The 21,291-nt window shown below is 40.9% G+C and overlaps 2 protein-coding genes across 3 annotated transcripts in view; one reads left to right on the forward strand and one right to left on the reverse strand.

Moving 5' to 3' along the window:
* The window catches only part of CHP1 (calcineurin like EF-hand protein 1), a 39,058-nt gene extending 32,031 nt beyond the window's left edge, over nt 1–7,027 (reverse strand). Inside the window, exon 1 of the mRNA XM_082617790.1 lies at nt 6,711–7,027. Coding sequence (XP_082473916.1) covers nt 6,711–6,777 — 67 coding nt within the window. The 5' untranslated portion in view covers nt 6,778–7,027. The remainder of the gene's footprint in view (nt 1–6,710) is intronic.
* A 209-nt stretch (nt 7,028–7,236) lies between these two features.
* Nucleotides 7,237–21,291, forward strand: part of EXD1 (exonuclease 3'-5' domain containing 1) — a 40,689-nt gene continuing 26,634 nt past the window's right edge. Inside the window, exons 1-6 of one of the 2 annotated variants that reach the window (XM_082619007.1) lie at nt 7,237–7,676; nt 10,066–10,269; nt 13,379–13,447; nt 16,323–16,380; nt 16,670–16,797; nt 20,131–20,189. In XM_082619007.1, the coding sequence (XP_082475133.1) occupies nt 10,137–10,269; nt 13,379–13,447; nt 16,323–16,380; nt 16,670–16,797; nt 20,131–20,189 (447 nt within the window). In that variant the 5' untranslated portion in view covers nt 7,237–7,676; nt 10,066–10,136. The remainder of the gene's footprint in view (nt 7,677–10,065; nt 10,270–13,378; nt 13,448–16,322; nt 16,381–16,669; nt 16,798–20,130; nt 20,190–21,291) is intronic. The other variant, XM_082619006.1, reaches the window with a different exon arrangement.

Raw genomic sequence — 21,291 nt, forward strand, 5'->3', positions numbered from 1 at the left:
TGCCATCACAGAGAAGAGGCTGACCCAAGGCTGTGGTGATCTTTTACCCAAAGATCAGTCCTGAGGGAAAAGATAAAGCCACTGATGCTTTTTTTTGTGTGTGAATGCCCAGCCAGGGCAGAGCCAGCAGGGGTCCAGACACTGAAGCAGTTGTGGACCTTTCTGCTAGTCAGGCACGTGTCAGTAGCTTGGTGTACACTCTTGTGAGAGTCAGGTTGACGGGTTCTGATTCCAATCACGGCACCACAGCTTACCAGTGAGGGGTGAGTGATTGGGGTTGTGGAGTGAACTAACAGAATCCAGGAGAGGAAAGTGCTTGGCAAAGGTCTGGCACTTGGTAAGTGCTCCAGGTTAGCTATTATCATCATTATCCTTACATTGTGAGCCTGCAGGTACAGTTTTACTGCTGTACTAATTAATCGCCAGCTTTCTCCTGATTCTGCCAGTCACAACCGTTTTCTTCAGGAACCTGACTAGGCTTTGGCCTCGGGCCTCAAAGGCTGCTCTAGAACTAAAGTTCCCTTTAGTTTTCACAAAATAAGTCAGTTAAACAATGACTAAATGGGCTTCCCTGATGGCGCAGTGGCTGAGAGTCCGCCTGCTGATGCAGGGGACACGGGTTCGTGCCCCGGTCCGGGAAGATCCCACATGCCGCGGAGCGGCTGGGCCCGTGAGCCATGGCCGCTGAGCCTGCGCGTCCAGAGCCTGTGCTCCCCAACGGGAGAGGCCACAACAGTGAGAGGCCCACATACCGCAAAAAAAAAAAAGAAAAAAAGAATGACTAACTTTCCCAAAAGATTTTTTCAAAAAACAAAATTCGTTCACAATCTCAACATCACTGCTTTCATTTCTTCATATATCATCTAACATGTCACTGTGTACTTTACATAAACATAATAGCTTATTTTTCATTTATTAATAACTGCATAATATTTAGTCCACTGAATATTATATATTTCAGGTTACTTTTCTTTAATATTTAGTCCACTGAGTATTATATATTTCAGGTTACTTTTCTTTAACAAGGAACACATTCATATTGCAGTTCTTTTTATACTAGTTTTTTTTTAATTTGAGAAAACAATCTATCCACATGGTAAAAATGGTACAAAAGTGATCATAATGAAAAGTCACCCTAACAACAGCATTCCTCAGTCTCCGTTGCCAGAGTCAAACATTATTACCAGTTTACTGTGAATCCTTCTAGAAATTCCATATGTATGTACATATAAGTATGTACAGCAAGTTATAAAATTTTTAAGTTGGAAGAAATGTTGTCACCTTGTCCAACTTCTTCAACTAACAAGTGAGCCATCAGTCATCTTTCTAATCTAGAACACCATCCAAAAGAAAGGGATACTGAAACCTTATAGTACGATTTTAAAAATTCCCTTAGGGCCTCCCTGGTGGCGCAGTGGTTGAGAGTCCGCCTGCCGATGCAGGGGATACGGGTTCGTGCCCCGGTCTGGGAGGATCCCATATGCCGCGGAGCGGCTGGGCCCGTGAGCCATGGCCGCTGAGCCTGCGCATCCGGAGCCTGTGCTCCGCAGCGGGAGAGGCCACAACAGTGAGAGGCCCGCGTACGGAAAAAAAAAAAAAAAAAAAAAATTCCCTTAGTGAGGGAATGTATGACACTACATCCCATATTTCAGAAAAAGAGATCAGTTTATGGCTGCTTGAGTTCATAATTTACCAATATGTTAAAAATAAATGTGTAAATAAGTAACCAAACAACCATAAAACTGCTATCTTCCAGGACAAACTGGGCTATGTGGAAATCAGTGGAGAAATGTACAACAAAATGCCAACTTTTAACACAACTCAATATGGTTACATCTCAATCTATCTCCTAAATTTCGGAACTAATGTTATAATGATATTGTTACAAAGAGCTCTGTTAGAACAGACGAAGGAGGAGCAGAAAAAGAAGAAGCAGCAGCAACGGCAGCAGCAAGTAAGCAGGCTTTAATTCAGGTGCTAAACTCACTATGACCAAGAATATAAAGCAAACTCCAAGGTGTATACCTCAGAGTAACTTCAAGGAGCAAAAAGGTATTGGAACTGCCACAAATGAAGGCAGGACAAGTTTCCAGGAAACTATTCTCACCAGAAGGCGCTAGGTTAGCAGGACAAGTGCCCGAAACCTGCATCATTCTTGGTAACCCAAAGGAAGTCTCAGGAGTTGACAATTACTTTCAGAAAAGGCTGTGAATGTGGGCATATCTTCAATGAAGCTATATTTTTCTCCACTGATGGGCAAATAATTAGTTTCTACTGTTGAAAGGTTACTTAAAACACACTGCTAATCTTCTGACTAAAAGCCTTTCTGACTATCATTACTGTGCTCAGAGAAAGAAGGCATTTCAAAGAAATGCCAAGCACTAAGGAGGAAAAGCAAAGTGAAGAGTAAAAATGAAAAGGGAATAAGAAAAAAAGTCATTTTGCCCTTGCCTTTATCCTAAATCTTAACGCAGAAGAACAGATTAATAACCTAGGTAAAGCATATACGTGCAACCGAAGGTAACTCTCAAAAGATTGAGAGGTTGAAGCCTGCAACCCTAACCACTCCTCCTGAACACTCCACCCCCCAATATTTCGCATTTCCCCTGGCAAGAGGACTTCAAGAGCTGGCCTATTCTCTCAGGAAACCTATAGATTAAGAGACTTAAAAGAGATTAAAAACAAAAACAAAAACTTTCTTATAACTGGGGATGTCTGAATATGGACTGAATGATAGATAATATTTATAGAATTATTGTCAACTTTCTTAGGTGTGATAATAGTATTCTAGTTATGTAGGAAAAACAATCCCTATTCTCAGGAGATACATGCAGAAGGCTTAAGGGGTGAAGAGTTCTAATATCGGCAACTTTAAAATGGTTCATCAAAAAAATACATACAGGGTTTCCCCGCTGGTGCAGTGGCTAAGAACCCACCTGCCAATGCAGGGGACACGGGTTCAAGCTCTGGTCCAGGAAGATCCCACATGCTGCGGAGCAACTAAGCCCGTGCACCACAACTACTGAGCCTGTACTCTAGAGCCCACGAGCCACATCTACTGAGCCTACATGCCACAACTACTGAAGCCCACACGCCTACAGCCCGTGCTCCGCAACAAGGGAAGCCACCGCAATGAGAAGCCCGTGAACCGCAACGAAGAGTAGCCCCCGCTTGCTGCAACTAGAGAAAGCATGCCCACAGCAAAGAAGACCAACACAGCCATAAATTAAAAAATAGGAGCTGGAAGACAGCAGCAGGGTCTTCTGTAGTGACAGAACCTTCAGGCACTATGGCAAGGCAGATGAGGGCCATGAAGGGGTCCTGCATTTTGAGGCAGGAGCAGCCTGAAGTTGAACTTCCGCTTACATTCTAGCCCAGGAAATTATTCTCAAGCAATTGCCTTTGCCTGTCTTGTGCTCTTTGTTGCAACTACAGAGAAACCCACACTAGTTCTATCATCACTACACCCTTTCAAACAAACAAAACCTCACTGGCCTGTAAAACTTACTTCCCAAACCTGTTCAATATCTTTGCCATGTCACATGACACACACCAGAAGGTAGAGGCTAAAAATAAATCAATCGACATTTATTACTACTCAGTTGGCATGAGTTGTTTCTCACAGATTATGTGGCTATTTTTTTTTAAAGGTTTTAAGTAATTCACAGCCAGGTTATTGCCACACAGTTAAGTGAACTAAAGGTGGAGAATACAGAAACTCCCAAGACACTTATGACCTTTCCCTTAATGACAACTTTTATTGAAATGATTTTAATTTATGGAAATGTTGATGAGTGAAAGAAGGTGATAGAACTAAGACAATATAGCAAATGTTTTACGCCAACACAAAGTGTTTTTAGACAGTGTTTTTTAAACTGTTAGAAACAACAGGATTTCTACTCCTTTCAAAGTTTTATTTCCTTAGAATTGGGAAAACATGATTCCTAATCAAATATTCCCTGAAAATAGGAAAAGTGTAAAATGCTGTCACCTCTCCAGTTATATAGCTCTAGACATCGTTTTTATAACTAGCATATGCTAATGGTATTTTCCCAATAAGATGGTTGTTATCTATGGTTCAAAAGGTAATAGCTAACACCTGGTGCTCATTACATACCCAGACACTAAGTAGTTTACATTTTTCTCATTTTATTCTCACTAGGAATCCTATAAAGTAGGTACTATTATTATTCCCATTTACAGATGACAAAGTTGAGGCTTACAAGGAATTCTTACTTAGAACTACTTTTCCAAACACTTAGAGATTAAATTTCAAATACTGGATAACCTAGTCATACATGAATTCTAATCAATTTAGACTTATGAATGCAAAGCTTTCATACTGAATATAAAGTCAGTTTTACTCAATCATGCTACATTTTCTTACTGGCAAAGCGAGTGAAGAAATGTCTTATACTTGTTCTTAACTTTAAGTGTTTCTGATTGATAGTTCCCCAAACTCTTAACAGAACAAGAAGCAGAGGAAAATAGGACTAATTCCACCTCTCTACCCCACCCTCAGGTATCCGTTGTTTTTATTCTTCTAAACCTTTTGCATCATGCTAAGATTAATGTTTTAAAAATCAACTCTGCTGATCAGCACTAACTGGATAAACTGATGGCTCAACTCCCAGAGCAGAAGAATGACAGGTAGCATGCTGGGGGAGAAAGCACCTGGAAGCCACCAAAAATGCCCTAGGTTAATTTATCCAAATCTAATCAATTCATGCATGTATCAAGGCCCAATTCCTGTCCTCCTCAAGGCCAGCTCACAAGGACTCTTCCCTGAGTTCTGAAAGAGGTGCTACACAATTTCAGGTACCCTATGTCCTGATGCTAATCCTAACTCCTGTGGGCTTATCTCTATGACAGGTTTGTGAGCATCTTTTGTCACCATCTGCTTTGAGTACCCAGTATCGTACTGAATACAGACATTGCAAAAATTCAGTAAGTACTTGTTTCATTAGGCTTTCTGGCTCAATACATACATTTGTACTGGTTGTGGCTGAGACTCTCCCTCAGGCTTGATTCACTTTTCGGCAACTAGGAAAACAGCTCTGCAGGAGTACTCAGTTCTCACAAGGTCACACAGTAAAATATAATCCAGAGTCCTAAGGCAATCGAGGCCACTTCCATTTGGTCAAATGTAATAAAACCAGAATGAGATTATTGCTCCCTTCCTCTTGAGGCAAAAATAGCTTTTTCCCACCCTCACTCTGGTTTACACTCCCTCATTATGCGACTTTTTATTTTAAGCATGAATGCTTTAACTCTGGTGTCACCTTAGCCCTACAGTAGTTCTTATGTTCTCACAAGTGTGGCCAGAGGTCATAACCACAAAATGTAATAAAATGCTTGCTGAATCCAAACTGCCTACGTTTCTACTCTTGGAATCAGTGTAAGTCATAAAATGACCATAAGGTCAAGTGGCCAAATAAGTACTGCACATTATAAACAGCTAACTACTTTCTGTCATTCATTCAAAATCATCAAAAGGACTACATTGGTAGGCGGTGAGGTCCTTAAAGTCTTTATGGAGAGGCTTAATGACGGGAAGTTAGGAGATGCTGAAAGCAGTAAACCAATCTGACAAGGGATGAGGCTGGATAACACCCCTTCCAACTTGAAGATTCTAGAAAGTTGAACTTGTCAGAAAGCATGGGACAGCATTTAATTTATCTCAGGCCACCATTGCCTGAATAATTCTGAGGTTCCCCCAGCACTCAATATTATCTGCGAATGGACCACTGAGTTATTTACTGGCCATCTCGTTATCAAAGACAGGTATCATGAAGACTCAGAGCCCAGATGTTTACATAACTCATGTAAAATACAAGAGTCATAATGAATTACTGAGAAGAGAAAATAATGTATGCATTATCAAGGGCTACACAAATGTATGATGGTGTTTTACCGGGCTTTTGAATTCCCAAAACTCTGTTGCCCCTTTCAAGTTAATGAGGAAGAGACTGGACTGTAAAAAATCAGTTCCTAGTACAAATTCACACTGAGGTTTTTGGAGCACATCCAATTTCCACGGCGGCTGTATGAAGTACACCAGCATAGTAGAAATCAATAGATCTGAAATTAGGACAGCAAGCATCCTCACTGTAAATAAAAACTGGTAGTCACAGTATCCGTGCTTTCTCTCCACAAGCTCAGAATGAAAAAGTCTCATACTCAGACCCCTGATTCTTTAAGGTGTCCCGTCCCGTCTTCCAAAGCCTTACTGTACGATCTCACTTTCTGGATTTATTTTTCCGGTTGTGGCAAGAATTTGTTTGATTTCCCACAGTTGTCAGTGGTTTTAAGTCCTTGCCCAGAAACGTCACAGGAACGGACAGAATGTTTTCTACAGAATCCATCCACAGTTCCTGAATTTGAGGTTGGTGCGAGGAAAGATAAAGGAAAAGAGTTCGGGGGCTTTCAAGAGCAGGGGGAAGAGAAAAGAGCGGGATCAGTGATCTACGGGTGATCGTGACTCCCGCCTTTGGTGGGAAGGACAGCCCCACAAGAGGCACTGCCCTGCTCCAGGTAGCTGTAGCTTAAGAACAGGTCCTCCATCATCCCCGAAGCTCCAGCGCTGGAGGCTGCCCAGGACGCCCCCAACCTCCCGGCACCTCATCTTCCAGACCTCAGCGACAGTCGCCCTTGGTCCTGAGGCCAGCCAGAGGCGCTCGGCCGCGTTCCCACCCCCTACCCGAACTCACAGCCAGTTTCCTTCTTGATCTCCTCGAGCTCTTCGTCCCGCAGTAACGTGGAGGCCCGGGACCCCATCACCGAGCCGGGAGCTCCTCCGGGAGCAGCGGCGCCAAAAGCGACAGCGGCGGCGGTAGGGAGGGAAGAAGGGGAGGAAGAGCCAGGGGTCAAGAAGGGAGAGGGCAGTGGTTCTACTGTGGACTGGGAAGGGAACCCAGGGATGGCGCGCGGGGGAGGGCGGCCCGGAGGCCCAGCCAATTGGGAGTGAGGCTGAGCTCAGCGCCGGAGCCGACGTCGACGTTCCTAGCTCCAGCCCCCGAATGAATCAGCCCAGCGCCGGGCCGGGTCTAGCTAAAGACGGACCACGCCCCCGGAAACATGATGCCACCGGCCTTAAAGGGGCAATTCTGACTCTAGCGCCCTCGATTAAAAGGGCAACGCCATTGACCCACTGTTTTACAACACAATAACGTGTGGCAGGCGGTGTAACCAACCTGTTTCTCACAGAACTCTTACACGAGAAATCCCACCCTACGGTTGGCATGGATTGCGGAGAGAAATAATAAAAACAGACAAAACGTCGCTTGGGTGAATGCTAGGGTGCGTCTCCTGGGAACTGCATGCTGGGAGGGGCACCTCCTGATTCTTCCTGGGGGCCCTCTCTCCTCCCGGCCGCAAGGGGCGCTCGGGAGCCAGCCTCGGGACCGTGCGCCGATTGGCTCCTCGGGAAACAGATGCGACCTCTTGTTCAGGCCGGCTGGCGTCCGACCTGTAGTGTGGGTTCCCAGGCTGCGTACTTTAGTTTTCAGGACTGTCCGTAGATAACCGCCACCGCGGGTTTGGAGCTCCCGGAGAGTTCTTCCTTAACAGTAGTCCCTCTTCTTTCACTTCAAGACTGAAGCTCGAGGAACTCACCATTCCCAAACTTTCGTCGGAGGAAAAAGAAAAACCTAACGGTGAAGGAGAGAATTTCTAAAGTATGGGCCGCCGTTTATTTGAAGTTTCTTATTTTGCCTTAAAAACGAGGAAATTTGCATTTTTTTTTCCTGTGGCATATTTTTGTTTGTTTTCTTGAAAACATTTAAAGCCACCCGTTAAATTAGTACACCCTTTCAGGTGAACCAGTTCTTTTCCTGTGGCTTCAGTGCCTTTACGCCCCTTACCCACCCCTCGAGTGTTACTTTGTGCAGAACTGGTTTGAGTTATGGAAGAGTCAAATTATGACCGCTATCACTTAGTACTTAAGCACTAGAACACTGTATTAGCGAGCTGGTCAAGTCAATTTAGGTTACTAGTTTTAAGCTTTACCTAAGGCTTTGATGGCTTAGCAGGAGACTGAGGTTCTAGTCTTACTGAATTGTTTTCACGATAGACTTCCTCTTGTCTGACCTAATGATGTCTGCCTGAATAAGCAGAGTGTGACATGTTGGATATGCCCATCTAGGCCACAGGACCTTCTTTTTATTCTGAGAGCCTAAGTGTGGTAGAAAAACCTGTGATGTCACCGACGTGAATGTCCATTTTCTGAGTCTGTCTTGAAGCCCATCTCTAGGTCCTGACCTTACTCGCTCCTTCCTAATCTTGAATCTTAACCTTTTGCAGCCATCCTCAGTCGAGGCTTTCTTTGCTTTGTGTTAATGTTTTTCTGATTTACTTTAACATTTCTTAAATTTCTTTATTATCCAGGCATTTCACAAGCTTATTTCTTATGTATCTTTTAAAAATATAAATTAATTTTTACCTCTATTAAGGGCTGGTTTTTCCAGTTTTATGTTGTCTTTTATTTCTGTAAAAATTCCCCTTTTACCAGTTGATTGACCTGAACAAAGAAGAATGATTTTTTCAGGCACTCTGGTGACTTGTTTTATGTTCTCTCTGGATACATAACACTTTGTCTTGCACTAGACTGCACACATCCTCCACTAAGGACCTGGTTTTAGTTCAGGTTCCATTACCTTCTAGCCGTGTAACTTTGGGAAGGTGTCTTAAATCTTTAAGCCTCAGTTTCTACATCTGTAAATTAGGTAGTTGTTGTAGGCAACAATAATAGTTGTGAAGGCACTTGCTAGACCTTAAAATATTAAAGTGTAAGTTATTTATCTGGTTAAAAATGCTATGTAACTTCTCACCTCTTCCTAGTCAAATTGGGCCTTAGTTATTTGGTCAGTATTTTATAGTTAAACTAAATTGCAAAATTCACTGGTTGACTATTCCAAGTGGGGCAAAGGCAAGCCACTTTTAAATTTAACCACTGTGGAGGAACACTTAGCTAAGGTTCTAAATACAAAGACATCCGAATAACAGGATTGTTCTAAAAGATACTTTTTAAAAAAAGGATTCATCTTTTTTTTTTTTTTTTTCCCGGTACGCGGGCCTCTCACTGCCGTGGCCTCTCCCATTGCAGAGCACAGGCTCCCGACGCGCAGGCTCAGCGGCCATGGCCCACGGGCCCAGGTGCTCCGCGGCATGTGGGATTTTCTGGGACCGGGGCACGAACCCGTGTCCCCTGCATCGGCAGGCGGACTCACAACCGCTGCGCCACCAGGGAAGCCCAGGATTCATCTTTTAATTTACAGTATTACCCTAAGGATTATAAGAGTGTCTACTATGAATGATAGCTATTTCTGCAAGATAAAGTTTTTTCTTTGTACATTTCTGCATTGTTATCCTTTTTATGAGCATGCATCATATTTACAAAAACAGTTGAATTTTACAAAACCATTGTGTGGCATGTGTCAGTTAATCTGTCAGGCTGCACATGACTGGTGACATTACAGCAGCCCAGTCCCTGAGCTGTGGCCAGGGTGGTGTGGAATGGCCCTTGTAGTGACATGGCAGCTGGATTGGTAATGCATAAATTGTGATAGTTCTAAGTCACTTATTCTTTGGTTGGTTACAGTGTGAAACTCTGGAAATGTGATTAACCTAGAACAGGCTTCATCTAGAAGAGGTTAGATCCCAGACGTTTCTGGGTAAACAATTCATTGCAATGTGTTGGCAGGTGTTTGCCAATATCAATTTTTTTTTCATTTGTTCTTTTCAGTTTTTTTGGTTGCTGTTAAAATGATGTATGCATGTGCTATTAAAAAGCCTCTAAATGTTCTTCTTATTCCATTTAGCTAAGGAAGGAAAAGTGATATTAGGCCATTTTATAGACAAAGACGTCAAACCCACCTTGCCTGAAGTCTTATACTTTTCAGTTTCCCATGTATAAATTAGAGTTGGTGCTTGCAATGATATTTTTCACATTATCATTCTAAAAAGACGAACAGAATTGAATTTCTCTAATATTTTAATTTTTCTTATCCCAGGTATGGGGAAAGGAAAAATAACCCCATTTTCCCCAAAATATTAAAAAAATCATAGATCCCTTTTATTTTCAAGGGTTTGGATACTTAAAGAAGATTATTTGAAGACTCCTTTTGGAATCAAATAGCATGGATCCCAGCAGTGACTACCATTTCCTCAACCAGATTTTGTGGAGAAGAGTGAAACTCACATTGGTTTGTGGCGTCTTTGAGGGAGTGCTCCAGCATGTGGACCCTAACAAGATTGTTGTCCTGAAGAAAGGTCTCATTTTATTTCTCATAATCTCCTGCCTTTTAGGAGACTAATAACTCAGTTTGGGTGATGGTTCTGCGCTCCCTTAGCACCTGGGAGAGTGGCATTATTCCTATTTTCGGGAAAAGGTGGGAGGAGGATTAGAATGCTGTTTTCCCTAACAGAGCAACATGGCTGCATATGCTGGCTTGTCCCCACTTCTATACTTTTATTGACATGAGAGTGGAAATTTTCAATATATAGTTTTTTTTAACTGGGTACTTCTTTTAATTTCGCTCCATATGCCCCTTGAAATTAAAAATAACCACTGTATTAGATAGAATTGCTTTTGGCTTCAACAGACAAATTCACAAAGACAGTAAGGGGTTAATTTTTCTCATGCAAAAAGAAGCCCAGAGGTAGACTACTGAGGAATTGTGCAGGGGCTGAAAGATGCCCGGAGGGATCAGGTGTCTTGTGCTCCTGCTCTGCCACCTCAGCGACCATGTGTTATCCTCCTGGTCACAAGGTAGCCTTTACACCTCCCAGTTTCAATTCCAATTCATTTTTAAAGGATAAAATTCAGGAACAGCCAGATGGAAGAGATTTATAGGGCAAGGTACGTGGGAAAGGGCTCAGAGTTTCTACCTTCTCTAGGCATGCCACCGTCTTAGCCTCCTCCATGTGCTCACCTTGAAGCCCCAATATATAGTTTTTATTCAGCTAGAATATTGACTTGTTAAGAGTAGTTGATTTCCTGGCACAATAAATTTCAAGTTCACTGTTGAAACGTGTAAATGACATTTGAGAGATTAGTGTTATTGTTAAGCCATATTATGAGTTAAAATAGACTTTTGTAGGCTAGGATGGGACTATACCAGGCTTTTGCAATATTAATTCATTTGGTAATCATTTACTGAGTTTTATATCCCAGGCACTGTGCTGGGTACCAGGGATATGGATAAGAATAACATGGTCTCTGTCCTCAAAAAACTTTGTCTAGTAAGGAGACAGGTAAACAAGTAGAAAGATGTAATGCAGTGTGATACCCTCTGTGATAGAGGGACGCACAAGTTGCTATGGAAAAAAACTTTCAGCTCATTTACATCTGAGAATGGTAGGGTTAGGACAGTGGGGAAGGCTTCCCAAAGGAGGAATTGATGGTGGAACTCTTACACCTGCTTACTAATTTATGTACCATTTGGACAAAGCAGGGAGTGACATCACTATGACAGCAGCATGAAGGAAGGTTTGAAGTAGCAATAAACTAGAGACAAGGAGGATAGACAGGGAACTATTCAGACAATCAAGGGACCCAATAAAGAGGAAATGATGGGAGTCAGAGCTAAGGTTTGGCAAGGAATGGAGAAGAGAAGACAGATTCTAGAAATGCTTAGGAGTGAGGATAAGTAACCTAGTAATCAATTAGATCAGGGGTCCCCAATCCCCAGACCACAGACCGGTACTGGTCCATGGCCTGTTAGGAACCGGGCTGCACAGCAGGAGGTGAATGGCAGGCGAGCGAGCAAAGCTTCATCTGTATTTACAGCCGCTCCGCATCATTTGCACTGCCTGAGCTCCACCTCTTGTTAGCATTATGGTGAGTTGTGTGATTATTTCATTATATATTACAACGTAATAATAATAGAAATAAAGTGCACAATAAATGTAATGTACTTGAATCATCCTGAAACCATCCCCCCACCCCAGTCCATGGAAAAATTGTCTTCCACGAAACTGGTTCCTGGTGCCAAAAAGGTTGGGGACTGCTGATTTAGATAGTCAAAGAGCCTCCTACATTTATAACTCAGATTATGTGTATAGTACTGTTATTAATTGATAGAAATGGGAAGAGGAACAGGTTTGTTGGTTAGTGGGAGAAGATAATGATCAATTTGAAAAATATTGCAGTAAGTCTGCTATTAGTTGAAAATGAGAGTGGAGCTCAGAGAAATAATCCATACTGGAGAAATAATGTGTGTCAGGATAACTAGGAAGTTGATGTGATCATTCAAGGAGAAGGAAGAAGCATGAAGAATATCACCCTAGGGATTATCAGTGTGTAAGGGGCAAGCGGTGGTGGTAGAGACAGCTAAGGAGACTCGAAGGAGCAAATCAGGGAGACAGTGGAACACTGGTTACAAGATGCTTATTAAAATCATTGAGGCCTGGTTTTGAATCCTGACTCTGTCTTTTACTAGTAGTGTGACCTTGAGCAGGTTATTCAACCTTTCTGAGCCTCAAATTCCTCCATAATGGAGAGAGTGAAATGCCTATCTCATTATGTTACTGGATAGGCAAACACAGGCAAGTAATTAGCAAGGTGCCTGGTTTGGAGTGGGTGCTCAGTGTGGTGGCTTTAGATAATTAGTAGGAAAAGAAATAAACACTAAGAGTGTCCTGTAAGCCAAAGAAGAAAGGAGAGAACAGTATTGTCAGTGGATGCATGGGAACCAAGTATAATACTGTAAACTTTTTTGGGGATTTGACAAATAGGCAGTTGGTGGTCTTTGACCTATGTAAGAATATATTCAGTGGACTAGTGAAGGTGAAACTCATTTGTTTTGGATTGCTGAGAAATGTGGAAATATACAGCTGCTGTGAGCACTGCCATCTAGAAAAAAATGACACTGTATTGTAAACATGACAAATAAACTTCTCCCAACTCCCTTACCTACTCATAGAAGAGCCTGTAATTGGGCCAGGAGTTGCATTGTTGTCTCCGACAATTAATAGCTCAAGCATGTAGCATGACATGAAACAGGGTGTGGACTCTAGAAATAGTCAGATGACTTAAGTTTTTTTCTGGAGTTAGGTGGAGTACAAATCAGTAGAAATATAATAAGTAGATAATCCTTAGCCCCAAAGGCCTTAGAATATTTTTGGAAGAAGTTTAAATTCAGTGTACTACTACTGCCCTTTTAGTGTATCTTGGACCATTCTGGGGTTCCCTCTGTTCTTTATACTACTTGTTTCAAGGTTATAGCTTTGTAATTTATTATTGACTTTTTATTCCTTGGGGAAGATAACTTGGGGATTTTTATAGAACTCAGATTTGGGCACTTTTGTGAGACATATTTTCTTATAGTTTTAGGGAATATTACTTTTTATCAACCAAATGAATTGTTTTCTATAACAGTGAAGAATGTGGAGACTGATCAAAGTGTCCCAGGAGTGAAGATGTTTTTTGGACACGAGATTGTAAATGGTGAGAACTTCACGTTCCCTAAATGCTGGTATCGGGATTTGCAGCAGCAATAAACTCATTTCTCTGCCTCATTTCAGTGTTTGGGGGTGGGAGGGAAAACTAAGATGTTATCTTGCATTTACGAACTCTTAAAGCTGGTATTTGGGAATTGTCCCTTATCTTACTGTTTCGGTAGGTACTATGAGCAGAGCAGTCGTAGAGAATTTTAATCATGTTGGTTTTACAATGTGAGGACATCTGGTACTCAGTACTAGAGACTCAGCTTGAAGGCAGAGTTAGGAATCTGAACAGAAAGGAACTGTCAGGCTTCCCTGGTGGCGCAGTGGTTAAGAATCCGCCTGCCAGTGCAGGGGACACGGGTTTGATCCCTGGTCCGGGAAGATCCCACGTGCCATGGAGCAACTAAGCCCGTGCGCCACAACTACTGAGCCTGCGCTCTAGAGCCTGCGAGCCACAACTACTGAGCCCAGCCCGTGTGCCACAACTACTGAAGCCCACAGTCCTAGAGCCCATGCACCTCGAGAAGCCACCCCAATGAGAAGCCCATGTACCTCACCGAAGAGTATCCCCCGCTCGCCACAACTAGGGAAAGCCCATGAACAGCAATGAAGACCCAATGCAGCAAAAAATAAATAAATACATAAATTAAAAAAAAAAAGAAAGGAACTGTCTTGCTCAGCAAGCGAATTTAACACCAGACATTCACAGTCCCTTATTTGAAACCTTGGGGCCAAATGTTTCAGATCTCAGGCTAGTTCTGGATTTTTCGAAAAGCTAACAAAGGGTATATACTGGTCATGTTACATAACACCTCGAGTGGGTCTGGTCAGCACTCCGTAATAAAACACATTTCTACAGAGAAACGGATGGATAATCATATTAAGTGGAATAAAGTAGGACTATAAATAGTATGTCAGTTTAGGTTTTGCTGCCAAAAGAGTTACAAAGAATTTTTGGTTTTCATACCTTTTGGGATTTTGGAATTGTGGGAAGTAGCCCTGTTCTTTATTTCTGCCAGCTAAAACAATTTAGCAAGAATAGATACAATTGTTTGCCTAAAGGAAGAGCTATAGAAGCTCATCTGGTCAGTGTGCTTCAGACAAGCCAAATGGGGTAAGGGAAAAGGGTTAGGAACAAGAACTATTCTTTCTTTCAAGAACTCAAAAGCAAAAAGCCTTCCAAGGAGGAGTGAATATCAGTGTGGGGTGGAGGAATAGGTGAGCTGGGACCTCATAGAACTGTGCATTTCTTACTGTTGGGGCAGATTTGAGGAAAGGAAAGGACTCCTGCCAATCCAGACCTACTTTAAAGCAGACAAGTCCAGCCAGTTTTTTTTTTTGTTTTTTTTTTTTTTAGTATTTCTTTCTTTCTTTCTATGGCTACGTCAGGTCTTAATTGTGGCATGCAGGATATTTTAGTTGTGGCACGCATGATCTTTAGTTGCGGCATGCGTGATCTTTAGTTGCAGCATGTGGGATCTTTAGTTGCAGCTTGTGGGATCTAGTTCCCTGACCAGGGATCGAACCCAGGCTCTGGGAACATGGAGTCTTAGCCACGGGACCACCAGGGAAGTCCCCAGCCAGCTTATATAACTCTCGTTTCTTACTGAGTACGCTACTGTAAACACTCTTTGTCCCTTGAGCACCTTTTTAAAATGGCAGTGATGGTGGTGGAAGTAGAGGGATTGTTAATTGTGTGTTAACTGTTAGACTTTGCAGTAGAACAGAGCTCTGGACTGGAACAAAGCTAGGCTGTGGATGAGTTTGTGAAGAAAAATGAAGGAATCACCACTATCTCCTAACTCAGGAGAAGGCTGACCACTGACCAGCTTTGTGATCTGTACACATGGATTCACTTCTTCCTAAATTCATTCTCAGAACTTGGCCTTTGTTTATAATCTCTAAGCTCAAAGGATGGCCTTCTTCTTCTTTCTTTGCCCTGTGGCTCAATCACCCATAGAGAGTTCTCCCTGAAAAGTACCTTGAATAAGAATTATCAAGATAAAGGATAATAATTGATTAATCTGAGTTTTTAGTGAATTTTACTTTCTCTGACCCAGACCCAACACTTCTAGACAGTGTAGGAGAAAGAGACATTTGAAACATAGTGGCCCCTGAGAAACCTTTTCCATGAAAAGTACCTAAGTGTACTTAATTGAATCTTAGATGCCATTAATGACAAGGTGCATTATTTCTTTTCCCACCCTAAGAAAGAAAAAGAAGCTGCCAATTAAACTATCATGCGCATTTACTGTAAATCATATCCAATTTCAGAGTTGTTTAAAATGTGCATCTTAGAATCAAGGATATACAATATTTCCCTGTATTCCGTGAACTGTTAGGTTAAAAATAAATGGTTTCAGAGTCTCTGTGGAATGTTTCTCTCATATTTCTTTTGTGATTTCCAGTCTAGCTTTTATTACCTTTCACGTCACTGAACTGTTAATGCACCAGCCTGAGAAAGTGGAAGGGACAGTGTGAATGATTTAAGAGAAAACCCCCAAACAGTACATAGTGTGAGGGAAAATGCATTAGGTTGGGAATAAATAGGAAAGAAGAGATATTTCTAGAACCATTCTGCATGACCACAAAGGTGTCCTGGAACAAAAAGGGTAAAGTGGATATGTAGAGAGGTTCCTAATCCTGCTAAATGACCAAGGAAGCTATGTAGGGATGTAAGATTAGGGGTCTTCAGTACTTTGGATAGTCTTTTCTGCTCTATTTATTGCTGGCCGATGAAGGCTCTATGGACTAACATTTCATTCCCAATTACTGTCTATGTTACATAATCAAACTGTGGGTGTGGAGGGGACAGAGGGATAGTTAACTGCTTTCCGATTGGAAGTACTGTTGGAAGCCGTTTGGTTATTTTACAGTGGAACTACTGGATGAAGAAGAACAAGGTGCAGTAAGAGAAAAGGCATCTTCTGTTAGGTATGATGGAATGATTTTCTTAATTATGATGTACACATTAGCCTCAACTATAATCTAGCCTTAACCCAGATGTACACATTAGCCTTAACTATAATTCACTAGCTGTGTAATTCCTAAAATGAGAAGAAATAGGTGGATGTTTCCTTCCATCTTTAGATGGTATCTTCAAATCAATGTAAACAGTGGATGAATGGGTTCACTATGAAAGATCCAGAGTCATTACCACTGATGTGTGTATGGCATTAACAAAGAACAAGTTCACCTAAGTGTTGTTTTTTTGTAAGCATAGTCTAAATACAGAAAGAAACAGGATGGATACAATAAAAGATGAAGACCTAAATATATATAAGGCTGCTTCTCCTGCCTCTGAGGCACCAACCACCTCTCTGCTAAATGACCTCAAGTACAGCCCATCAGGTGAGTACCAGGGCTCTGAATTTTCTAGGCTCTCTTGTGGTTCAGAACTCTTCAGAGTTGGTATAACCCCGAATCAAGGTTCTATGTGGAATTCTCAGCTAGGCCGTTGTTTCTAGGGTCCGAATTAAGATAAAATATCATGATTCATTTGTTTATTTAACATTTGAGTGCACACTATATGCCAGACATTGGGGATACCAAAGTTTGGTATCTCTACCTTCATCAAGTTATGGTGCAGGAAACACACTAAATACAATTTACAATTTTTGAATATCCAGGACAGGTCTCATTGAAATAGTGACATTTGAAGTAAAGGCTTGAAGGAAGTGAGGGACCAAGATGTATGAATATCTGGGGGGAATGGTTTTTAGGCATAAAAAATTAGCAGATGCAAAGGCCTGAGAGAGGAACATGCCATGATCTTGAAGGGACAGCAAGGAGATGAGTGTAGCTGGAGCAAGGAGAGCAGTAGGGGATGAAGTGGGGTGAGTGGATCATGGAAGACTTTGTAGATCATTGAAAAGACTTGGCTTTTACTCTGCAGTGAGAAGAGAAGCCATTGGAGGTTGGTTGGTTGTTTTTTTCATTTCCCTAATGACTAAGGAAGTTGAGGATTTTTTAATGTGCTTATTTGGCATCTGAATATCTTTGGTGAATGTCTATCCATATCTTTTGTTCATTTTCTTATTGGATTGTTCTCTTATTATTCAGTGTTGGGAGTTCTTTATATTTTCTGGATACAAGTCTTTTCTCAAATATATGCTTTGCAAATACTTTCTCCAAGTCTGTGGTTTGTCTTTTCATTCTCTTAAAGCATCTCTTGAAGAGCAGGCATTTTAAATTTTGATGAAGTACCATTTGTCCATTTTCTTTCTTTTATGGATTGTGCTTTTGATGTCGTATCTAAGTAATTTCTCCTATCTCAAAGTCACAAAGATTTTCTCCTTTGTTTTCTTCTAGACATTTTAGGTTTTACATTTAGGTCTATGATCCATTTTTTTAATGTTTATATATACTTTTTTTTAAACATCTTTATTGGAGTGTAATTGCTTTAAAATGGTGCGTTAGTTTCTGCTTTATAACAAAGTGAATCAGCTATACGTATACATATATCCCCATATCTCCTCCCTCTTGCGTCTCCCTCCCATCTTCCCTATCCCACCCCTCTAGGTGGTCACAAAGCACTGAGCTGATTTCCCTGTGCTATGCGGCTGCTTCACAGTAGCTATTTTACATTTGGTAGTGTATATGTGTCCATACCACTCTCTCACTTAGTCCCAGCTTACCCTTCCCCCTCCCCGTGTCCTCAAGTCCATTCTCTACATCTGTGTCTTTATTCCTGTATGATCCATTTTTAATTTTTGTATATGATGTGATATGGACAAGGTTCTTTTTTTCCATATGGACATCCAATTATTCCAGCACCATTTATTGAAAAGTCTGTATTTTCTCCCTTCAGTTACCTTTTCACCTTTGTCAAAAATCAGTTTTCCATATGTATATAGGTTTATTTATTTATGGACATTCTATTCTGTTACATTGATCTAATTTTTCTATCTTTACACCAATACTAGACTGTTTTGTTTATTGTTGATTTATGATAGATCTTGAAAACAGGTAGTATTAGTTCTCCAATTTTGTTCTTTTTCAAAGTTGTTTCAGCTGTTCTTTGTTCTTTGCATTTCCCTATGAATTTTAGAATCAGCTTGTTAATTTCTACCAAAAAATAAAAAACTCTGCTGGAGTCTTTTTTGGGATTACAATGAATTGATAGATCAGTTTGGGGAATATTGACATCTTAACAGTATTGAGTATTCCATTCCATTAACCCAGTATACCTCTACATTTATTTAGATCTTTAATTTCTCAGCAGTGTTTTGTAGTTCTCATTGTATGTCTTACACATCTTTTACCATATTTATCCCTAAGTATTTCTATTTTTATACTATTATAGAAGGTATTTTTTAAAACTTCTATTTTCCATTAGAGAGTTTTGAGCAGAAGAGTAACATGATCTGACTTCTGTTTTTACAAAATCACTCTGGATGCTGTATAGATGCTGAGAGGAGGGCCAGCGTAAGAGCATGAATACCAGTTAGGAGGCTACTGAAATAATTTTATTTAGTGGGTATGGTGGTTTGACCCTCGTGGTGGCAATATGGTTGGTAGGAAGTGGTGGAATTCTTCATGTATATTGAGGTGGAGCCAACACAATGTACTGACAGATTAGATGTGGTTGTGAGAGAAAAAGAGGAAACAAGGATGACTTCAGGGGTTTGGGCTTGAGCAGCCTGAAGTATGGGAAGGATTCTGGGTGGGAAAGGTTTTGGGGAGATGGTTAGGAGTTTAGTTTTGGTCAACCTAAGTTTGAGTGTAAGCTGAGAGATGAAGACAAAGATCTGAGGTGGAGATATAAATTCAAGATCTAGCCTATAAATGGTATTTAAAGCCTTGAGACTAGATGAGATCACCAAGAGAGTAAGTATGGATAGAAAAAAGGAAGCGGTTTATGGACTATGTCCTGAGCCACTCCAGAGTTTTAAAGTTTGGGAGATGAAGAACTATATGTTATGCTATACCTCTAATCTTTTAAATTACATAATTAGAAAAATAATTAATTTTCAGGATCCAGAGAATTCCAAATGTGTGGACATTGGTCCATCTCCAGGACTAATTTATTTAAAGCTATTATTTTTTATTATGAATGTGCTTTTAGAAAACGCATGTCTTAAATACTGTATGATATCACTTATATGTGGAATCTAAAAAATACAACAAACTAGTGACTATAACAAAAAAGAAGCAGACTCACAGATACAGAGAACAGACTAGTGTTTCCCAGTGTGGGGGGGATATAGGGGTGGGGCAGTGGGAGTTACAAACTATTGGATATAAGATAGGCTACAAGGATGTATTGTACAACACCGGGGAATATAGCCAATATTTTCTAATAAATGTAAATGGAGTGTAACCTTCAAAAACTGTATAAAAATTTTTTTAAAAGTACATGTCTTGAAGTATTCAAGATATAAACTTATGATGAAGGAAACATTACTGGATTATCAGAGGAAATGAGTAAATATTTTATGTTATAAGATATCATTAGTGGGGCTTTTGTTTATTCTCAACTGACAAATAATGCTAATAGTGTTCACTACGGGATGGACTGACGCAGGTGATAATGAAATAGTTCTCAGTATTCTAGGCTTAGCCTCAGTAGTTCTAGACATTTGAGTTGCAATAGAGTAGGACTTTAGGATTATAGCTAAAATTAGTGGGAGGGCTATTCTATTGCCAAGGAAGACAAATATATATAATAACATTCTCCTGTAGAGGAAGAGGAGGTGACATACACAGTCATTGATCAGTTCCAGCAGAAATTTGGTGCTGCAGTAAGTATTGCCTTCAGTCACTCTCCATATTGTCTGCAAATGGGTATCATGTCTATGTCTCATAAATTTCTCTCTTATTATAAGATCATTAATGTTGGGCTTCCTTGGTGGCGCAGTGGTTGAGAGTCCGCCTGCCGATGCAGGGGACATGGGTTCGTGTCCTGGTCCGGAAAGATCCTACACGCCGCGGAGCGGCTGGGCCCGTGAGCCATGGCCACTGAGCCTGCGTGTCTGGAGCCTGTGCTCCACAACGGGAGAGGCCATAACAGTGAGAGGCCCGCGTACCGCAAAAAAAAAAAAAAAAAAAAAAGATCATTAATGTTTTTCCTAATGAGTTGACAAAACATCTGAGAGCCGGCTATTTGCCAGGCATTGTTCTGAGGTCTGGGTTAAAATAATAATCAAGACAAAGTTCTAGCCCTGAAGGAGCTTATTTTAATGCAAGAAAATAAACACATAATTGTATATCAACTGGTGATAAGTGCTATGAAGAAAAAGTGTAGTATGGTGAATAGAATGACAGGGAGTTCCTATTTTATTTAGGGTAGACAGAGAAAACATCTGTGAAGAGGTGACATTGGAACAGAGATCTAAAAGAAGTAAGGGAGCTAACCATGTGGATATCTAGTAAAAAACTTAAAGAAGGCATAATTACAAGTGCAGAGGCCCTGAGGCTGAAGCACACTTGACTTGTGTGGAGGAACAGCAGGGAGGTCATTGTGGCAGTGAAAAAGAATGTTAGGGAATGGAAGGGGGCAGGAGGCAGGTCAGGTAGACATAAGGATTTTGAGTTTGACTTGAGTAAGATGGAGAGCAATTGGCAGTTTTAGAGGAGAGTCAGAAATTTTTTTTACTTATATTTTTAAAAGACCAGTCTAGATGCTCTATTTAGGCAATTTCTCTATAATATTTTATTAATTTGAGATGTGGCAGTAACTAATTATTCAGCCTAGGCTATGGTTCACAGTTAGACTTTAGGGAAGTCGTTAAGTTTTTTGTTTAGAAGCAAGCTTATGCTCATGTATGCACAGGTGTATTTTTTAAGAGGGGGTTAGCTTTCAGCAGATTCTTTTTTTTTTTTTTTTTTTTTTTTTTTTTGCGG

This window comes from Mesoplodon mirus (genome assembly GCF_964341445.2).
Source record: "Mesoplodon mirus genome assembly, chromosome: 4".
In the NCBI taxonomy this organism is placed as follows: Eukaryota; Metazoa; Chordata; class Mammalia; order Artiodactyla; family Ziphiidae; genus Mesoplodon; species Mesoplodon mirus.